General features: G+C 37.8%; 1 protein-coding gene across 5 annotated transcripts in view; it reads right to left on the bottom strand.

Moving 5' to 3' along the window:
* Positions 1-20,105, bottom strand: part of ENOX1 (ecto-NOX disulfide-thiol exchanger 1) — a 398,268-nt gene that overhangs the window by 140,581 nt on the left and 237,582 nt on the right. For 4 of the 5 annotated variants that reach the window (XM_075199754.1, XM_075199753.1, XM_075199755.1 and 1 more), the window contains 2 exons: positions 6,920-7,060; positions 5,533-5,670 (listed from right to left, as the gene is read on the bottom strand). In XM_075199754.1, the coding sequence (XP_075055855.1) occupies positions 5,533-5,670; positions 6,920-7,013 (232 nt within the window). In that variant the 5' untranslated portion in view covers positions 7,014-7,060. The remainder of the gene's footprint in view (positions 1-5,532; positions 5,671-6,919; positions 7,061-20,105) is intronic. The other variant, XM_075199757.1, reaches the window with a different exon arrangement.

The raw sequence follows: 20,105 nt of genomic DNA, 5'->3' as shown, positions 1-20,105 counted from the left end.
TGTCCAGCAACCCAGTTACAGAATAACTAGAATTTCCAATGCCTCTGAAAAGAATCAGCTTGACACAGCAGGGCTGAGAATGCCATTCTGTGGGTTAATTTTAACGTAAGAACGAACACAATATTTTAGCAAAAGCGATTGTTCAGTCAACATCCCTGTGTGAATATCACAGTTCAAACACTGTTCCATATCCCTAGGCTCTTAAGCTTGGTAAACCGCTGTGAGAAAAATTTTCAAACAGGATATATATCCTTTTACAGGGATATACTATGAACTGAAAAATAAAGTTAGAACAGTGTAATTGATGTACTGCAGATATCACAGGTATTTACAAAAGAAGAGTAGGCTAAAAGAGTACATTTCAGAAGCCAATGCAGTGTAAGCAGATAAAAAGGCACTAGTGTGTATGAATACTAAGGGATGAAGGTGTGCTAGTCATGTCTCAGTAGGTATATAGCTGTTTCACTGTTGATGGCTGTATAAAACTGCTTTCCTGCGTTTTATTGACAAGGCAATAAGGAAAAAATCCTAACAAACAAAAGGTTCTTGCGATCCATTACCTGTGCTAACCCAACAGAACTTCCTTTTAAGGACTTCAATAGTAATCAATGACTACCCTTTGCTATTATATGGCATATCGATAATATAAAACGACAACTAAATATTTAAATATGAATCCAAAAGCATACTAAAAAGCACTCTATGAAAAATGACCCTAGATTTGATCTAAAGAGGAAAACCCCATTCATTTTTACATGAGGCGGACATTTTCATATACGTTAGTAGCATTTTGGGAATAAATGCCTTATATTACTGCAATGTTTTCAAATATATTTTAAGGTCAACCAATGACAATATTTGAAATCTGTACTTGTGAAGACAACTTTAGTCATATTTCGGCAGCCCCCCACTTGTCATCTTTTTACCTTGCTGCAAAATAAGAGAATAATTACAAGAATACAGCCTAACCCTTCACTAGGAACCAGTGCATTAAGAATACAGGTTGTGAAGGAACCTCAGTGATGTTATCGGCTCCTAGTGAATGGACAGGATGTATTCTCAGACACATGGGTGCCACACATAAGATGACTTCCTCTCCTGTGTATATCACATGAGCTACAGTATATTATGCAATGGCGTCAAACACCTGGTAGTACTCCATGCTTAAAATACATAAAAGACTTGGCCACAAGAGCACACATGAATGTTAGCATGTCTTGCAAGTGCATGTCTGGTTTTGTCTATTTGTGTGAATGTATCACAAACAAACTAACTCTAGTTCACTCTGGACCCTTATAAATCAATGGGATTATTTTCTGCTGTTGGTGTTTATTTTGTGTATGGTTATTATTGATTGCGAAGATAGAACACAAACTCTGACTCATACTTTTATTTTATGTATATTCTGGAATTATTGTGACTTTAGGCAACCTAATATTTTTTTAAAATAAACCTCTCCCCCGCCGAAAAACAACAGGAATACAAGAAGTGACAGTTTAATGTCTCATAGGAAATACACTTTTATAGTTTTTCCCCCAATCAGGAAGGTGTGTTAGATTGTATCAGCCATGAAAAATACAAATTGACAGTATTTTTGGTAATAGAAAAACTTTCTGTGAACGGTGTTCAGCTACAATGTTTATCAACATCATTCATCTGCGCTGTCTTGTGTTATAAAAACATTGTACAGTCTTATGAATATGATTAAATCCTGCATCTGCAGTACGACTTTTGCCCAAAAGAACATTAATCACAATGCTGATGTTCAAGCTGTGATTTCTGACATTCAATTTCTGAGCTACTTCGGTTTATGCCTACATCTTCCCCATACATTTCATTTATTAACTAAAGTGATGTAGCATTTTCCTTACTCAAAACACAATGCTAGGCCTGATACTATGTAGTAGTAACAGGATGGGAGACACAGCATTACTTCTGTCTGTTGGTGTGTTTTTTTTTCTTCAAACCTATTTATTTGGCTTTCTTGCACTGTGGCATTTAAAAGACCTATAGAAATCTGAAAATGTAATGAATATATAATCTGTTACGCTAAAGGCCATTCCCACCCCCAAGATAAATATGTATTTGCAGCTTCTAGCTTTGTTTGAAGAACTGTTTCCTTCAGATAAATGTGAAAATAATAGATTGTGGTGGATTAGAGAGTCTAGTAATAGGCACGTGCAGTGCTGTACCATCTATGCCTAGTGGTACAAGTTCAATATACACTATGCTAAACATTCTTTATACATTACCTTAGCTACAGATTAAAGGAACTCTAACATAAAAAAAATGTTCTTTTGCTTAAAGCTTCATTATCACCTAGGAAAATATTTTCCTACATAGCCCCTCATTCAAGTTGGTGCCCTGGTTCTATAATCTGCCGTTTCTGTACTACAGAACCAAGGGAAGTGGGGGTCCTCCTCTTTTAATAAATGGCAGTGCAGCTTTAAAAGGACATGTCCATGTTTAGACATCCCCGCTATAGGCTCTCTGCTTTCTGAGTATGCCTAATCATCGAATCGGATAGAAAGTCTCCATTCTATGTGGAAGCAATATAGCACTTGACATTAGTTAGCTGTGGTTTCAAACCAATGAGCTGATTCTAGCTGATTACAAGACCTTCACATACCATAGTTCAAGATATATCCTACTGTGAAATGCTCCCAGAATAAAAGATGACTGTTACTCTTTAAACAAATCAAACTCTGCAAGCAGACTTAATACTTTTAAAGAAGCTATGCAGAGCTTGCAACAGAACTATTATAATAGTGTGAGCATATGCACGGGCATCTTCAGTAATGCATTTTGCCATCAAAACATTATACTTTATTATTTATTTAACACAATGATGCATGGTATACCAACATCTCTGTGCTCCACGTTGTCGTGAGGCCAAGTATCTGTAGTAGGATATGATTGCTAGAACCAGCTAACCTCTGCTCACCTCTAGCAGCTTCTTTTCCCATAGAATGATATGCTCACTGGTACTATGTTGTCCCCAGGACTTAAACATATGGTAGAAGAATCTTTTCCTTAGTGGCTCCCCGTGCCACAAAGAATATATAGGAGACCTAGGGCTGGATTTACTAAGCTGCGGGTTTGAAAAAGTGGGGATGTTGCCTATAGCAACCAATCAGATTCTAGCTTTCATTTATTTAGTACATTCTACAAAATGACAGCTAGAATCTGATTGGTTGCTATAGGCAACATCCCCACTTTTTCAAACCCGCAGCTTAGTAAATCTAGCCTCTAGTATAGAAAGATACATATATGTAACAAATAGCTCACTAAGCCTCTGATCCATCCTAAGAAGATGCACGAGTGGTTGCCCAATGGTTTGAAAAGCATAATTAGGATGTTATCTCCATATGGCATGTGGACAGCTTCACCTTAGATTAGCTCAGTTGCCTACTCCCAGCATCATAGAAATAATAAAACCAAGATCTAGGGATAAATGTATCATACTCCGGTTTGTACAAGTCGCCGGAAATCGGCGAGTAGACAGCTAAAATTTAAAGCGGCGCTGCCTTGTAAAGGGAAACTTGCCTTCACAAGGCAGCGCCACTTTAAATTTTAGCTGTGAACTCGCCGATTTCCGGCGACTTGTACAAACCGGAGTATGATACATTTACCCCCTTGTATACCATAAAATTAAAATGACAATGGATAAGTGGATTTTGCAAGTAATATTGAGGTTACAATGAAAAAGCAAAACAAACAAAAATAATGCAATGATGACAGGCACAAGCATCACTACATTCTATAATGTACTTCCCCAAAACCAGCTGGAGACATATTCAAAGTGTACCGCAAAGTCTGATGAATGTCCAATGTATTTGATTGTTCTCTTCAGTGTGATGCACTTAACAATTGTGTAGAAAAATAAAGTAAAGTTGTTAAACAGAGACACCCCTACACAATTCATCTTCAGAAGAATCAGATATGTTTTGAATGAAGGCATGAACATCCGAATCTCTTGATATAGACTTTATTGGATTTATTTCTACTGCAATAACTTTACGGCCAGTTTCGAAAGACGCATTCATCAGACACTTATGTCCAACTTGCGAACATGTACAACATGCATTATTTAAACTTGAACAACCAAACTAATACAGTAGGAACAACTTATGACATATGTGCAAAAAAAGAATTATTTATTATAACACACTTGGCAAATACTAATCTATGGCCGAGCGACTACTAGATTCCCAAGAGCGTCTGCGAGTCATTTTCAAAACTCTAAATACAAGTGTCTGTTATTATTATTATCCACTACTTACAATTACCCAAGACCAAAAGCAAGTAAAACCCTTTTCAGATGCATCTGTGACTATGTCCCAGTCTGAATCCAAACACAATTGCTTGAGCGTCTGCTTACGCACATACATTGCCTACGCTACAAACTCCCCCCCCCCACCATCATGCCTCAAGGCGTACAGTCTTAAGTGCAAAAAGGTCCCAGGTCTGAGTAGTGTAGTTGCATTCATTCACTATCTGAGCATGTACTGGGTGAAAAAAAAACACAAATATATGCTACACAATGGAATATATGAGGTCTGTATGTTTCTTATACTTTTGTTTTTACTCAGCAAAACGTGGCTCAGCCGCAGGATCACTGGAGGAAACATTACTATGAAAATGGAGTGAGCGTGACCTTAATATACATTTCCAGACAGAATAAAATTATGCATGCATAATAAAGGTTAAGGTCTGTATTTAAATATTGATGGTACAATCTGTAACTTACAATTTAATATGAAAACACAACCCACTGTACAATGTGCAGCAATATTATATATATATATATATATATATATATATATATATATATATATATATATATATATATATATACACACACACACACACACACTCATATATACATATACACATAGATTATTTCTTTCCTTGAGACTGAATTTAGTGCATAAGTCTCTGTGCAAAGACACCTATAAATATATAGTGTAAAACAGAGCCTGTTGCTTAATGCCTATTTCTGATATATGTTCCGGGACATTAAAATGATTCCCTAAACACTTTTGCTAATAATATGATGGGAATAGTTAACACGCACAGTAGAAGCATCAAATGGTTGTTAATTAAGAAAATAATGCATGCTTTTCTCTGCAAAGCATGAGGTTTATTTTAATCCCTTGTTATCTGTATGTGCTTTCACGCCAGCACACAGAGCTCAATGCTCCAGCGCCTGGAGCAGGAGGTTTCAGCGAATGCCCGTGCTCTTCTGCTGCCAGCATGCATGGAAACGTTACTATAAAAGGCTAATCACCTTCCCCATATCCTGCCTTCTGAGCAGCAGAGCATCTCTCCTCTTAACTAGTCTGCAGAAACATGTCTCATAACATTGTGACCTGAAGAATGGGCTGTTTAGCAGCAGGCAGTGTTTATTATCACACCATATCCAAGCAGTGAGAGGAAAGGTATCCATAAATAAGATGTCACTTCATAGAGCCTGTTACAGTTATGTTTTACATAAATTAGGACAAGGGTAGCTTTAAAAGGGACTCTTACCTGAGACCAGCTGCTGGCCAGCAAGTCCTACAGGGACCATCCCAAGATTATTCATCGCAGTGGCCCAAGCTGTTGGGTCTGTCACTGACATGGTGAGGTGTGTTGCGTCTATAGCGATACTTCTCACAGCATCAGCTGCTGCAGGAGGATAAACACAAAACACAATCACCTATAAGGCACTTCTGAGACTAGAAAAGAACAAGGTCAGAAAAGTTTTCAATCAATGAGCACTGGTTTAAATGTTCATAAGATTTTTAAAAATGACTCACATTAGAATTATACACAGATATTATATATGTTTAAGCAAAGCGAAACACAATTATCTACTGGCTATTTTGATAGTATTCAGTCAAGTTATAACTTATGAAGTCACAGAATAGTAAAATGATCTATTTAATGTTACATAGGTGTAGCATGGTGGTGAGCAATATTGCTTTACAATGCTGGGACCCTGGGCTCCTTTCTGACCCGGGATCTACCAGCGTGAAGTTTCTATCCTCCTGTTTGCGGGGGTTTCCTCTGGGTGCTCTGGTTTCTTCCCACGGTCCAAAAACATACCAGACAGTTACTTGGTTTCTAACTAAATTACCTTAGTGCATTGTCTGTTTGTGGTAGGGATATTACATTTTAAGCCTACATGGTGCAAAAACAATAACAACCAAAACACATATCTGACTGTAGAGAACTGAAGTTGGCAGTATACAGAAATAAATAACATTGTGTCTACAACTGTAATAATACAAAACAGAACATTGCAAAGCGAGCATAAAGAACAGAAAGCAAACAATGTGTTTTTATTTAGCTACAAAAGTTATGACCTAATGTCACTTATTAAATTAAATTAGAAACATAGGATATATTTTTTCTTTTGTATGCAATACAAAACCATTATATTGTAACGGATTTATAGAACTGCTGCTGCTTGAGAACAGACCACAAAAAATTGTTTCCTATACTGTTGTAATATGTAAATGGATGTAAGTAAGTTTTTTGTGTGTTAAGGGCAGGTGAGTAAGTTCATCAACAAATCTGACATAGCAAATGTCTAGCGTTTGCTTTCAATATATTTACTGGAGTACATATACAGGCAACTTTGTAGATGGCAAATGACTGGACAACCTTAGCCAATGTTAACAATGAAGTTAAGCTTGTGAATTTTCTACTTATATTGCTATCAGATGGCTTTGAAAAACTGCTTTAAATAGACATTTTATTTTAGGAAGATTGTATTTTTATTTCTTATAGACCTTTAAGAACTGTATATTTACATGGGAACTGCAGAAAATATTTAAAGCATAGAGATAATTAATGGTATTTCATAGCTAATTGTGGCCCGAATAAGCCAGTTTATACAGAATCATTACTGTGTAACTCTGTTACTTCTTACCTGTAGCCATTGTTTTTGCAGGGTCTATTTGCAGCTGCTCAGTGCTTTCAACTATGGATACAGCTCTTAGTGCATTGTTATCACTTTGTGACATGAAAGTCTTTCTGTTAATTAAAGTGTCCACAAGCAACTCGTTCAGTTCTAAAAAGGAAAAAAAGGGAATTACATGAAAATAAACTCGCAGAGTGAAAATTAATAACATCACAGCATTATATTAAAAACAGCATAGAGTAAAAATGTGTTTAACTGTTTACATACATAACAGACTTGCTAAACCATCTAGTACAGGAGAAGGTCAGAATGGCGGTAATTCTAGTGCTACAACGTTGTCTTGACTCTTCAAGCTATAGTGTTAAGAGATATTGGTACTGGTGCTTGCTTCAATATATTTCTTGTGCATAGACTTCCTGAACCAAACTCTGTTCCATTTGTACGTTAATTAAAATACATTATTGATTAATATTGAACAGTTGACATGGGTGTTGCAAAATAAACATAATTACTTATGGATGCAACACTGAAAACCTTACTGCCATGGAGATGTACCGCTCTTCTGGTAGGTGCTACTTTTAAACTGGACACACACTGAGATTGCATTGATCATTTTGGTAGATTTTGAGCGTGTCTTCCTCCTAATTACCTTTTCAAATTAAGTATGATTGGACATGTCAGCGGAGACCCTACATGGGCATGTCGTCTGGCAATTTGGTAGATGGTGGCCTCCGGTCAAGTTTCTCACAGACCTGGCCGTCTCCCGATCAGCTGGAATACTACCTCTGAATTGTGGGTGTTCCATAACTCTGTATTGTGTTCATGATTCACTATATGTAAATTATCATGCTTATACTTCTATAGCAAGTACAGTAATATTGTAGATCTCGCTCATGTACAAGTGCAAACATGAAACATATATATATATATATATATATATATATATATAGCTTTTGAGAATACTGTAGCGTGAACCATCCATATTACAATAACATGTCTGTATTCCTGCCTATTGATATATATGTCTGAAAGATTGAACAAATAAGCAGTTTGATTTGAACCGCATGACATAACACCTAACAGAGAAAGAGAGAGCTTCGATTTAAAGGTAAAATGACAAATAAAAGCAAATGATATACTAAGAAGCCCGCCAAGCAGCATTTCATGACACACAACACAATGAATAGTCAATGTGTTTATAATAATCAGTCCAACCACCACTGCCAGGAATGTGCCTTTCCAATGCTGTCATTCTTCCCAGAATGAGCTACATTTTGGGTTTGCAAAATGCATGAAATTACAACTTCATATCCAATATATAAAAGCTGTACACTGCTAATTATTTACAATCATTCTAACTGCTTATAATTTCAGGCTTCTCATTTTTCACTGAGAATATTTTTACCTAGCACAAAAGAGTCTGTGGATAGGAATACAATTACATAGGTCACAATACTGATGCAAGATTACAATGAAACAAAGGCAAAAATCAACATATGCTATTTGAAACACTAATTAAGTAATAACTGCTCAGTGTATGATATACAGAATGAAAGTTGAACTAATAACCATACCAATCTTAAAGGAGTGGTTATCAAATCAGTCTTTTTCAAATTCATATACTCTCTCGATTGACTGTATAACCTTAAATTATAAGATATATCCATTTTGCTTGTGCATATGTATGCCATAAAATTGGGCCATCTTGGGAAACACCTAAATTCAAGCGGGTCACTAGAGATTAGATAACCCCTAAATCACTAAGCCCTGGGCATTGTCATGCTCATAAAATTGTTAAACAGTGCTCTTCACAATGATTTAGGAAGAAAACATATCTGTACGACATTACTAAACCGTAATAATTAGTTTGCTAGTTTTTCCAAAACTTTTTTTGATAATGGATTTCCAGATAAAAGATCTCATTTATTCTCTGAAACATCCTGCACCCTCCAACAGACTAGCCCCTACTCTCTAAAATCTAGTGTTCCATGAGGACACTTCTTTTGGGAAGTTGATACCCACAACCTTTTTCTAGTTCCTAGTAAAACCACCTCATTTCTCAATGCATTATTTGAGGATGTGTTTTCATTCCCTATGTATCTTTTATATGATCAGCTCTAATAGGCAAGACACCAACTTTCTGTATCAATGTATGATCCTGAATTGTTATTACGGTTTGTTCAAATCAGTTGCTCTGAATGTGACGGCACTTATAGATGGCTGCAGTTCAGATCAGCTCTGAGACCTGACTCTCATCTCTTCATCATCTCACAAATATAAAATCAATTAATCTTGTTAGTGGGAAATGCCAAAGTAGTGTTGGGGAGTGCCATTATATCAAGGACCGGATCATATAGAAGATCTAATACAGCTGCCATTGCTGTTGCCACCTCAGTTCCTCCTATGGTGATCACTACTGCCTCCGTGCAGACAGCAGCTGCCACCATATATGGGGTATATAAGTCCTGGCTAAGAGTCCAGCAAGGAGCATGATACCAAATGTAAGACTGCAGGTTACTGACAGCTACTCCAAGCTGTCAATTAGTCACAAGAGTGCCCATGCAGCACGAAGCAAAGCCTTCTCCACACAGAAGAGGATGGAGCTTCAGTTATTATATGAAGGACAGTTATTTGTGACAGCAGGTGACTGTTTTGGGGTTTCTACAGTGACTGATTCTTGTTTCGTGTCTCCACCATCTGCGGTCTCTCATCTTTTCACCCATGATGCACCACCAGTAGCTGCACAGAAATGCCATCCGCCAAGGACGGCCTTATTATTGGCGGCTGACTATGCTGCTGTCGTGATGTAATACACACTTTCTGTCCAGCTGCTACAGCTGTCACACTGCTGCCTGATAAATCAGGAGCTCCCAAACCTCCTAGATTCCAAGTTCACTTGGGCAGGAACATTTTACCTTTTCTTTCAGGTTATTGTACTTAATGGCCCTTATTCATTAAGTAAGGCAAACAAATTAGTAAGTTTTCACCAGGACAGTACCATGTTACAATGCAAGGGGTGCAAATTATTTTGCACGTAAGAGATATACTGTCTTTTTTCTGGTACCTCACAAATACTTGATCGCTTATTTGTACACTGAAATTTAAAGTTGATTTAGGACATGCTCTACCTAAATTATAAACCTGTCCTCACATTTTAAATTTACCTTCCCCCCCCCCCCCCAAAACAACATGAATTTACCAAGGTTCAAAGTTACTAAATTTTTTTGTTTTACTTTCCTTAATGAATCAGACCCATGTGTTTATGTCATGATCCTCTCAGTGCACAGCAGTGCGTTGAATGTCAGCACTCAATAAATAAAATAACTTTTTACAATAAAACAAAATAAAATAAAACACAACACCTAGGGGTAAATTTATCAAGCTGCGGGTTTGAAAAAGTGGAGATGTTGCCTATATTAACCAATCAGATTCTAAGGGGAAGGGGGGATTCAACTCTCCGTGGAATTTTTTTTTTTTAACGCTGCGTGAAAAAATGCAACACGATCCACGTGGGCTTGGACATTTTTACTTAACACAGTGTTAAAAATTGTGGTATTAAATTTGAAAACCGGTAACACCGCCCCTGCATGTTAACCATTGGTGCATGCAAATTTTTAGGGTAGTGGAAGGGAGGGTTTAATGAGGCCATCTAGAATAAAAAAAATACATTGGCATACGTTTCTATTTCATTACACAACCTTCTATTTTATAATATCTACACACAGCACTTTCTATTACTATACTTTTTTAATTTTTATTATACAATTATCTATACCATGACAAAACACGTTAGTACATACGTATATTAGTGATTATTGTGTTTATAAATTTAATTATTTTTTAAAATTGTTTTGCACATTTTTTTAACCTTCTCTATGTCATACATTACTGAGAAAGATCATTTCTAATTTTTGTTACATTCTTACATGATTTTAATCATTTTTTTATGTTTTTAATTTTTTTCACAGCCGTGAGAGGTGCAAGATAAAACGGTGCGTTAAAAAAACGGGTAAAGTTAACACGCTCCAGAATGAATGAAAACCGCGTTAAAATCACTAACCGATGTGTATAAAATATTACCGCTGAGAACTGAATTCCCCCCAGTTATCTTTTATATAATACATTCTACAAAATGACAGCTAGACTCTGACTGGTTGCTATAGGCAACATCCCCACTTTTTCAAACCTGCAGCTTGATAAATGTACCCCCATACTGTGCTCTACCTCACTTCTTGACATCTCTCTATACAGTAGGCAGCTAAGCTGCAGTGTCTTTAGTGCCTGAACACACAAACATACACTCACTTTTTGCTAGGGGAGCTACTTACTTTCTTTTTCTCTCATATACACAGAACTCTCCTGAGCCATACTTGACAACTTTTATAACCCCCCCTCCGGGAGATTCTGGAGGGGAGGTCAAGGTGCAGATGCAAGAAGGGCAGGGCCGGATTAACCCGAGGTCTAACTGGGCTACAGCCCAGGGGCCTCGGGCAACCAGGGGGCCCTTGACAGTGCTCAGCGGCATTATTGATCAGTGCGGGCCCTGGCCCGATTAATGCTGCTGAGCCTGTCACTGTAGTTCTTCTGCGGCGCTCAGTAATCTCCTTACTGAGGATATCTTGTGAGTCTCACTCTCGCGAGATCTACTCAGTAATGAGCATACAGCACGCCGCGGAAGAACTACAGTGATGGGAGAACAGAAAGAGGTAAATGCTTGGGGTGGGAAGCGGTGGGCGGCTCACATGGGGAGCCTCATGGGGGAATGGAGGCCCCCTTAGCCCAGGGGCCTCCATTCCCTTAATCCGGCCCTGAATAGGTGATATGTTGAAGCCATCACGTCACCGCTGCCCTGTCCGCTGCTGTGTAATGCGGAGATTGACTGAACTGCATAGTGGGGGAGGCTTGACCACATAAAATACTTGTGTGTGTAGCTGTAAAATTTCCTGGCTGAGAAGTCAGAAAAGAGCTGCATCTCTCACATGTGACAAATTACTGAACAAAGCAGTATTTGGAAAATGCAGTTTTGATGGTGTCTATTACAGAGAATGATGGGGGATTGGAGTTTGATCTGCAACAGACACGTAACTCTACTAGTCACATGTCACAAACAGCCCTACAAATTGCACCATTTAGTGGAAACAGCTCCAACTATAGGGCGAGTCCATTTCCACCAAGGGTCAGAATACTTGCACTATACTGGAAGAAGTAAAGAACACTGGCAGAAAGAAGCTCCATTCCAAGGATGATTAGTCTCCTGTCCTTCCACAACAATGCAATATTAGTAATATTTTGCAGTACTAAGGGGAAAGATTAATTAAACGTTAGGGTAAGTAAGGGAATGGAAGAGCTGGGAGTAGGACTGGGAGTCTGAGGGATTTAAAGACAAGGCCTACAAAGAACCAGTGAACCAACACAACAGACACAACATTCCAAACTTTGCAATCTATACTGTGACATAAGGATTCTAGTCCGATCTACTCAAACACAAGGACATCATCAGGGATCATATTGAAATACAACTGTCATTCTCACACTCCGATAAATGGACCTAAAAAGAGATACACCCCTTGCTTTTAATATGCACATATGTAGTTAGCCATCTACTTTAGTCGACCTATAATATAAAGGGCTCACAGGAATTATTTACTTCTTCTAAATCAATCATTCAATTTTCTATAACTCATGCACACAAAAATGTCTTAACTGATCATTGCACTCGGAGACTATCTTTGTAAAAATCTTTCAGACAAAATAATATATTTTGAGTCAAACATTGCTTAAATATGTATATATTCCATTACAGTCACAGCAGGGATATTTCAAAAAGCTACAAATTAAATGACATTGCCTACGAGAATGAACACATTAAACTGGAAATTTGTCCAATAAGCCTTACTTAAATTCATGTGAAAAATAGTCCAGTGCTCATAAATATCCTATGGTAGTATAAAAATGATCAATATTTGCATGTGTTTATAAAATCAAGTTGTATGAGGGGTGGTGGGGGGATCCAGAGTGATAAGACTCATTTGAAACAAACAAAAAAGCAGGTAGCTTGAATATGCTGTCTTTAGGTTTGCTTAATAGCAGCATTGAGACAGAGCACTTGCCTAAGGTTTTCCCTGACCACAATTTACCATCACAGGGTGAAGAGGAACTGGGGGAAAGAGGATTGCAGGGAGAAGATAGATTTGTTATTGATTGGTCGGTTTTCATCATATATATCTACCTATACAACTACACAATCTGTTCCCCTACTAATGATCACATAATTAAATAAATTAATATATATATTATTTGCAAAAAACATACCTACTGCACACATATCTGTGTTATCCTTTAAAATTAGCATATCTAATTATTCAACAACCAGTCCTACACATATTATCTTACATCCCTTTTATTTTTTATACATGATTACTCTGTTTGTGCATTTTACAATCTTGTCTATGTTCACATACGCACCATGTCGTTATCTGTGTTGTATATAATAACAATTCATTCACTCACTTGGATGTGTACACATTAATTACATATCACTAGATTCACTCCATAGGGACTGATTTAGTGTTAGAAGTAAACCTCACCATTTTTCACCCATGTTGTCACTTACTGTCATATTACATTACTATCCCTATGATCACAAGTCCTTTCTACCCATCTTACTCTCTCTTCCACCACGGGGTACTTGTCCATTCTATCGAAACACTTCTCCCATCTTTGTCCTTTCTATAAAGATTTAGAATTTGAGGCTCATTTAGCATTAGGAGCAAAGCAAAAAAAAAAGAAAGAAGCAAACCCACCTTGGCAAAACCATGTCGCACTGCAGGAGGGGGCAAAATGGGGGGGGGGGGGGGGGGGAGAGGGTTGTGTCTTAGCACAGCTGTAAATTGCAGTGTAAAAATAAAGGTGTCTATGTTTGTGTGCTACATGCACAATCATCATCATCACCATTTATTTATATAGCGCCACTGATTCCGCAGCGCTGTACAGAGAACTCATTCATATCTGTGCCTGCCCCATTGGAGCTTACAGTCTAAATTCCCTACTATAGACACTCACTCACACACAGACTCATACAGACAGACAGGTAGAGACTAGGGTCAATTTTGATAGCAGCCAATTAACCTACCAGTATGTTTTTGGAGTATCAGCCAGTATTGTTTCAGCATACAAACAATGAGAACACAAATGAATGCATTTGTACCACTTGCATTATTTGGTTTGTCGAGAAGGATTTTTTTTTTTCCTTTGCTCCCAATTCAGAATTTGGCAGGGGGAGATCATTGCAAGAGGTGGAGAAATTCATGGAGATCAATGCAAGGAGCAGAGAGAGGCAGGGGGAAGATTGCTGCAGGAAAAGGAGAGAGGTAGGAGGAATAAAATAATTGCAGGGAGATAGAATTGCAGGGAGTGGAGAGTGGCTGGGGAAAGACTGCTGCAGGTATAAGATCATTGCAGGGAGTGGAGAGAGACTGGAGGAAAGAATACAAGGTATGACTGTGCAGTGCTGTGTGTTATCATTAGGTGAGATGGTGATAAGGGCAGGACCCGACCTGCTTCCACCATCAGCAAAGTCCTGTCTCTGGAATGCAGGTTTGCATTAGGATTAGCTTTTTTTAACCAATAAAACAGTCTTTTTTAAGTTTGTAAATCTAAATGCTAGCAACAGGCTTAAAGGTAATGTTCATCTAAACATTTGATAATGTATTGAAATAATTTAAATAACATTTTACATTTCTGAAAACAGTAATACACTATGGCATGAATAATTTATATAATTTCAGAAACAGTGCAATTTTTCAAATAATTAAAGCATTTAAATGTGGCTATAACGAATGGGTTCACTCTTCTAATGAAATCCCTTTCATGGTGCACACATTTATTACATCAGCTTTCACTCTGTGTGAAATGTGTGGTGAGAGATGAATTTGGTCACAGAGAAAAGTCACTCAGAAAAGACAAATGAACCCAATACCATATATTTAATGTAATTGTAATAAATATCTGCACTGTATGAACATTTGTCAGTACTATACTAAATGGCCAGTATGTAATATATTGCTTTCTAGGAGGAGGATACACAAATCTGCTAGTTAGCTAAGAATTCCCAGTTTCTAGAGCTGCACAACTTCATTAGAACGCAGAATATATACAACATATGATTGACCAAGAAATACAAATTACACATGAAAGTTTAGGATGCGCTAAAGCTGGGTACACATCGTATGGTTTGATTTTATAACCACACTAAAAATCTCTATAAACGATAGAACGATGTGGGGCAAATTCTGAAGTTTGTATGCACTAACAACCAGCAGTGTAGGCAGATCTCCATAGAGATTACAGAGTATGCAATATTTTCAGCAGATGGTTATGACAGATGAAGAGCACAGATCTGAAGGTAAATTGTGTAAGTGTGTATGCATGAATCGGCATGTTCATTGGGACTTTGTCATTGGAACTGAACATTAAGCAGTGAAGTCACTTGCATCATATGACCCATTTAGAAAGTGTTCTGTGAATAAATCAGGATACAAGTATCATCTCATACAAGCAATTTGTTACGTTCAAGTTTGAAACTTGTGTATTATAAGTAATAATGGAGATCCTCGTGTCATATTTAAGAAAGAAGAAAATAAAAAAGATATTAAAACTCTCCTTGATGTTCTGTGACCTGTATAAAATAACTCTGCCTGCAGATTGTGCTTTTACATGGACACAGAACACACACACACACACGAACACACATTAAAATAAACAAGTGCTGGAGGTGAAAGGAAACAAAAAAGTACTGCGCAGTAGAGTAGGGCATTTGTGCTCACCTTTGTTTCATTTATTAGTTTGTTTTTAGCTGTGGCCCCAAGCGTTAGTGTGCCACTGTACTGCATGCCCAAGTGAGAGTGTGCCACTGTACTGCATGCCCAAGTGAGAGTGTGCCACTGTACTGCATGCCCAAGTGAGAGTGTGCCACTGTACTGCATGCCCAAGTGAGAGTGTGCCACTGTACTGCATGCCCAAGTGTTAGTGTGCCACTGTACTGCATGCCCAAGTGACAGTGTGCCACTGTACTGCATGCCCAAGTGAGAGTGTGCCACTGTACTCCATGCCCAAGTGTTAGTGTGCCACTGTACTCCATGCCCAAGTGTTAGTGTGCCACTGTACTGCATGGCCAAGTGTTAGTGTGCCACTGTACTGCATGCCCAAGTGTCAGTGTGCCACTGTTCTGAATGCCCAAGTGACAGTGTGCCACTGTTCTGCATGCCCAAGTGAGAGTGTGCCACTGTACTCCATGCCCAAGTGACAGAGTGCCACTGTACTCCATGCCCAAGTGTTAGTGTGCCACTGTACTCCATGCACAAGTGTTAGTGTGCCACTGTACTGCATGGCCAAGTGTTAGTGTGCCACTGTACTGCATGCCCAAGTGTCAGTGTGCCACTGTTCTGCATGCCCAAGTGACAGTGTGCCACTGTTCTGCATGGCCAAGTAACAGTGTGCCACTGTTCTGTATGGCCAAGTGTCAGTGTGCCACTGTTCTGTATGGCCAAGTGTCAGTGTGCCACTGTATTGCATACCCAAGTGTCAGTGTGCCAATGTTCTGGGACCTCAATGTAATGCACTACATATATCTGACAGTCAGGTGACTCCAAAAACAAGTTCTGCACAGAATGGGTTAAACAAAGTTTTATTCTGAGTCTAAAACGGTTTCCATAAACATTCCCCCAGGTTTACAGCAGCTCTTAAAATTTTTTTTTTATATATTAACTATAGTAATAGAGCACAAAGTAAAGTATGTTGTATATTTTTACTAATATGGCTTAACTTATTTTATTATTACGACTACTAGTGACTAAGTAATTTTAGAAATACAGCAATGTATAGAAGAGCCCTAATGATCACTGGGTTTTGGATGCATTTCAAAATATCAGGCTATATTATTTTTCAATATCCAGCACACCCTACTAAAGTAGATTTCATGGAGGAAGATCTAGGAAGATTATTCTATTCATTAAAACCTGACCATTGCACAGTGTGGAAATCACATGACTTCTACAACTAAACCACAGAAATGTACAGAATTAAGATAACCTGTTATAGTTTCACTATAGTTCTTAATCAATAAAATGTTGCAACCAGTCCAATGCATATAACTATACCACTTACATTTAGCCATTAACCTATTATTTACTATTTCCACAGGACCAGTGCACTCTCCATGACACGGATAGGATTGAAAAATTGAGCAATCTAACAGTGTCAATAAATAGCAAAATATTGTCACAACTTACACACATACAAAGCCTTGAAGACTCTGTAAGGCAGAGTGTATAAAGTCACCAGTAGTAGTATGATGAAATTGTAGGCATTAGCCCAACCATCACATACCGATAATATTAATGCATACAGAATGGCTGGCTGTGCAGATTAATACAAAAGAATATAGCGCTTTGTGTCCCTTCCATTTGACACACTCACTGTGTGCATAGATGTAACTTTGCGTTCCTTACCTAAGATCAGGACTGGGCTTGGGTTCATTCTGTCCACAAATCAGCAGGAATTAGACAAACCCCAGAATATACAAGTATGTACAGCCTACTGGCACCTCACACACAGCATACTTGGCTATGTAAAGCAAAACCTTGCAAGGAAGGAAATCTCCAAGAACATTCTGCTGTGAACTGGTCAAGTGTCATTAAGACGCCTGGGTAAATCAGTGACACATTCGTGTGAACAAAGTCAGTTATACCACCCTATTAGACTAAAGTTACCTTGAAGAAATGACAAAACAAAGTGTAACCAGTGTAAACCAGCAGCAAAACACCATTTAACATATGTATCTGGAAGGTCACAAGCAGTAGGCTTGTTACTTTTTAAACAAAAAATATTGCTAATGAGGTTATTGCAACATGGGAACAATAAAATCAGCTTGCGGCAAACAAAGAGGCAGTTTAGAAATTCAGGAACAGAATAGGATACCTATTATGCAGTTGTAAAAATATACTTTCAACATAAAGCAGTAGCATTATACATGTATTCTACAGGGTTACAGCATGTCAGAACAAATATATTAAATAGAGTACCTTCTTATTGTTTAAATTAAACTAGCTGGAAAGATCCAAGATACTTCAATGTCACCGTTTTTAATTGGTCAAAGTAAATATATATGCACACTTTGCACATTTACCAAGTGACCCAAAGCAGTATATTTTGGTGCACAGTATGGAAGGCCTCCAATATGTAAAAAATATAATGCTGTTCGCCTGCTTCGAATACTGGTCCAGAGAGTTCAACCCTTCATAAATTCTAATTGGGTTGATACCTATGAAAGTAAGACAAATCCCATATTGTGACAGTTGCACATATAGATACACTGGGGTCAAAATGATCCCTTTCCGACTGCAAAAATAACAACTGGATATATTCCCTGGATCAATCACCCCCATAATTATTATAATTACTATTTAAACCTACAGGTACAATTTCTTATACATGGTCATCAAATCCATTGTTTTTAAATCCTGTTTTGGGAACTTGATATCTCAACCTCAAGCAGCAAGGAATTCCACAGCTTAAGCCCTCTTCCAGTATAGAACCCTTTAATATGCTCTCATTGAAACCAAATACCTTCTGTATGCAATTCAGGCTTCTTTGCCCTATCTATGGTCTGAAACATTAGACCGATGTTAAACCCATCTTTGTATTGACCTTATATATATTTATACATAATTCATTTCTCTACATTTTCCTCTCTACAACTTAACTCTTACGTTCTCTTTATTAAAAAGGTTGCCAGCCTCTGATCCATCGCCAGTTCTCCTATGTTCTTCTTTACAGATGAATATGAAACACAACCAGTATCCTATACTTAAGATGTGACCTAAATAGTGATTTATAGAATGGCAGTACTATGTTTGCATCTCATGCATTTATCCCCCCGTTATATGCATCCCATATTTGCCTTTGCATCCACTGCACGGCACTAGGTGCTGTAACTCGGCGTTCTGTCAACTATTATTCTTAAGTCCTTTTCCATCTAAGTTTTCTCCAGTTGTATTCTACTTAATATGAAAGTAGCATAGTTGTTATCAGTGCAATAACCCTACATTGATCTACCTTAAATTTCATCTGCCCTGTCATGGCCCAGTTTGCCATTTTTACCCTCTAAATCTTTCTGTAGTAAGTTATTATACTAGTAAAAACTATTAATATCCCTACACAGCTTAGGGTCATCAGTAAATATGGACATCTTTCAGTCTTGGTGGTTTATAACAAACCCTAATCAGTACTTCACAGGCATCTTTTCGCCCATTTGTGTACCCATGAAGACTCTCACATTGTCATAATCTTCACAGATATCCTCCCACTGGGCACATCTGCAATAGGTTTATAAACATACACAAACCCCTCACCTTTCTTATCTTTCCTATCCTTCCAAATTCACTGCCCGCCACCTCTCAGTTACAGAGACTATATAAAACTATATTACCATTTTAACATCCTTAATTCTAGTTAATCTACTTTGTTTGTAACTCAAAAGCATCCCATAGATTGTAAGCTTGCGAGCAGGGCACTCTTACCTCTGTCTGTATGTATTACCCAGTATTGTTTCATTAATGTTTGTTCCCAATTGTAAAGCGCTACGGAATTTGCTGGCGCTATATAAATAAATGTTGATGATGATGATTTGTTACCATATATTTGATATATTTACTGCCACTTTTAATTTCCTGTGCCTTTTCTAACCCCTCACACCATCATTTTAATCACTGTTCTCTGTACATAATACATTGCATACTGTTCCATTTTCACCCTCTCCTGTGTCAATCCTAGTAACTATGAAACTATATGTAACTATGCGTATCGTTACTTCTGTAAAAGTGGAATACATGACATTCACCAATCACCGGCCAAGTAAGAGATTCTGCTGCTCCTGTCAATCAATATATCACACTGTTCCTGCACAGTTCTGGCTACAATCTAGCTACAATATTCAAGTAAAACGTTCATGTAAACCTGCAGTGTCCATGGTTTCTTGCAAACTACAGAAAGCAATTTATTTTTGAGCATGGAATATAATTCTTTAGATACCTCTCATTTTAGTGTCTGTGCCAAGTGAATGGTAGTAAATTTTCTGGTTACAAAGAAACAAATGCAGAAGGGACTTCATACTGTAAACTATTGTAGAGAACACAAT

This window comes from Mixophyes fleayi, chromosome 2 (assembly GCF_038048845.1).
Source record: "Mixophyes fleayi isolate aMixFle1 chromosome 2, aMixFle1.hap1, whole genome shotgun sequence".
NCBI classification, from domain to species: Eukaryota; Metazoa; Chordata; class Amphibia; order Anura; family Limnodynastidae; genus Mixophyes; species Mixophyes fleayi.
Note: the sequence above shows the minus strand (reverse complement) of the source record. Positions and strands in the feature narration are given on the sequence as shown.